Source organism: Quercus lobata, chromosome 2, assembly GCF_001633185.2.
Source record: "Quercus lobata isolate SW786 chromosome 2, ValleyOak3.0 Primary Assembly, whole genome shotgun sequence".
NCBI classification, from domain to species: Eukaryota; Viridiplantae; Streptophyta; class Magnoliopsida; order Fagales; family Fagaceae; genus Quercus; species Quercus lobata.
The window spans coordinates 98,708,661-98,711,542 of record NC_044905.1 but is presented as its reverse complement, the minus strand read 5'-3'; the positions used below and the strand labels follow the sequence as shown (position 1 = coordinate 98,711,542).

Genomic DNA, 2,882 nt, shown 5'->3' with positions numbered 1-2,882 from the left:
ATTTATGCCACATCGAAACTATTACAAGGACTTAAACTTAAATCAGAAACATCTGCAACTATTACAAGGACTTAAATAAAAAAACATCTACAACTATTACAAGGACTAAAATCAGAAACATCTGCAACTATTACAAGGACTTATTAAATCAGAAACATTTGCAACTATTACAAAGACTTAAATAAGAAACACCCGCAACTGTAGCAACCACTACCACCAAATTAAATCACTCTTATTCAATTATAGCTTAATAAGGATCAAGCAGGGACTATGATTGACTCTGAAGGACCAAAGCTGTATAATATCCCCTACCTCAAGTCCGTTATTTTCTGCGATTTTGTTCCAAGGTGAGCTCAACATGTAAGAGTTGTTGCCACCTTGCTGCCACTTCTTCAATGAGATGCTGCATTCTTTAAGGCTTGGCTGTATTAACTGGACTTCCATACCCTTGTAATGAACCCCATCTTCCTTTTTTTGCTGTAGACTCATTTGTTCTTCTTCGCTCAGAAACTCCGCTATCATTTGTCCTTTTGGTATTGAAAGTCGAGCAAATCGACCCAACATATCAGTTTTATATAGTTTCTTCTGGATCACAAGCTTTACATCAGAACCATTCTTAGCTATGATTATGTTCTTGAACTCCTTAGCCATGATTATGTTCTTGAACTCCTTAGGCATGTCTGGTGGTGGGTCTGGACCGGCTTGCTGTATGACTATGGGGTTCTTGGATGTGGATGGTGAGTGTGAAAGGGTTCTTTTATTATGGTGCTTCAGCTTCTTGAATTGGGTGTGGTTGAGAGAATTTCTTTCAGAACCCAGCAGCCCAGTCTTGAATTGTCTCATCGATTTGTTTCTCATAGATATTTCTTTGTGATATTTCCGATCAGCAACACTAACAACCTCTAACAACCACTCAAAGGGAGACCAACTTGGATCAATGTACACACCCTTGAAATCGTGAGAAGTCAACATGGTACTGGACTCTGTTCGTTGTTTGAAATTGCATGAGGAGAGAATAGGAAAGCAGAAAGCTGTTCAGAGGTAGATATATAAGACCTGTTTGAAGCGAGTGAGAAAGGAACTGGGTACATGCATGATATGATGGACGAGACTTGGGGTTCTTTTCTACATGCAATACCATCAGTCCACATAATCTTCCTAATTAGTGTTTGAAATTTTCAATTATTCTAAGGTCTACCATATCACTATCACTCACAAATTAATCACAGTCATAAAACCAAACCTAACAAATGCTTATATGAAATTTTCAATTTTTCTAAGATATGAACTACCATATCACTATCACTCACAATGATAGATCCAACCAAAACAAATGTGTATATAGAAAAAGTCCGAAACGAAAAAATAAATTAAAAAACATCAGTTATTTTTCACTTCCATCCAAAGCTTTTTCTTTGCGCCCTAAAGTTGAGCACATTAGTTATAGCAAAAAAAAAAAAAAAAAAAAAAAAATTTGTAATACAAAAGTGGTGGTATTATCTCATACGCCATGAGGCCATGTCTATTATTGGCAGGCTGAGGATTATTATTAGAGCAAGAAACAATACTCTTCGCAACGAATTTCACAATTACTTGACAACTTGACATGTTATTCTTTATTCCTGTACAAGCCTACCATTCACGCGAATTTATTAATCACCGTCTACTGTCAACCATTGTTATTATTATTTTATGAAGGGGAAGAAAATAAAAATCAACGCCGCTCTGTTTCTGAAAAAAAAAAAGAACAAAAGAAAGAAACACCTCTCTTTTCAACCGTTCTCTAGGTATATTGCACCCACCTCTCTTGTCTTTTCCTTCCCCTGGGCTGCTTTGATATGTGTATAAAAGTTCAAATCAGAAGCTTTATGAAGTTCATCAAAAAAGTCCATATCAGAAGTTGTTTGATCTATATGAAGTTGTAGACAAATCAAACCTAGTCGGATATTAAAAACTCAATCTTATTCATTTAAATTTATTTTGAACATGAATCAAGCTCAAGAGCTTCACTTAATAAGATTATATATTTAAGCTGAGTTTATTTTTTTGTCCGACATGCTTAAGTTTATTCACAAATTACTTGATTAAGTTATTCTTTTATATGTATAGAAATTTCATGACTACAATTTTTTGCCCCTTCAAAATTCTATGATTTTTTACTGCAAATGAATTATTTATATTATTAATAAAGTCAAAAATTAATTTGATCTCATATGAATTTATTTACAAACTTATACCATTTAATTTTAAGTTTAAATAAGTATTTTTTAGACAAATTTGCGTATAAAAATATAATATTATATATAATTAAATCGAATCTCATATTCATGAGTTAAGGTTATTGAAAAATGGTAAATTTAATCATTTAACAACATATTTATAACACCCCCCTTACGTGTGTAGGATTTTAAATATGAGATAGAGTGGAGGAGACAACTATCGAACTTAATTAGGATCTCTTTCTCTGATGCTATATTAAATTACTAATTATCCAAAAAGTTTAAACTGTTGGAAAATAATAAATTAATTATTTAACCACATAATTCTAACAAATTTAGTTTGTTTAGAAGTTGAGCCTAAACTTGGTCTTGTGCTTGTCTTGTTAGCTAAACAAACGAAAATAAATAAGTTTTTTCATGAGTTGAACTTGAGATTTTCATAAACAACTTTGTTAATTTACAACCTAACTTCAAACAACAAACAACACCTAATACCATGATGACTACTCCTAATGATTTTAAGGGTGCGTACACTAATCCAAGTTGGTCTTGCTTTGACTTTGAATACTTATTAGAGGATGGTGGTGTTCTTTTCTTTCTCTTGATAAAATTAATAAGGCAAAAATACGTGTTCGTCCTTAAAGTTTCAAGTTAGTATTATTA

At 32.6% G+C, this 2,882-nt stretch overlaps 1 protein-coding gene across 1 annotated transcript; it reads right to left on the bottom strand.

The window, feature by feature from the left end:
* Window positions 1–240: 240 nt before the first annotated feature.
* LOC115974007 (B3 domain-containing protein At1g05920-like) lies at window positions 241–972 on the bottom strand. The gene has a single exon (XM_031094238.1). The coding sequence runs from the start codon at window positions 970–972 to the stop codon at window positions 241–243; it is 732 nt and encodes a 243-aa protein (XP_030950098.1).
* Window positions 973–2,882: the final 1,910 nt, after the last annotated feature.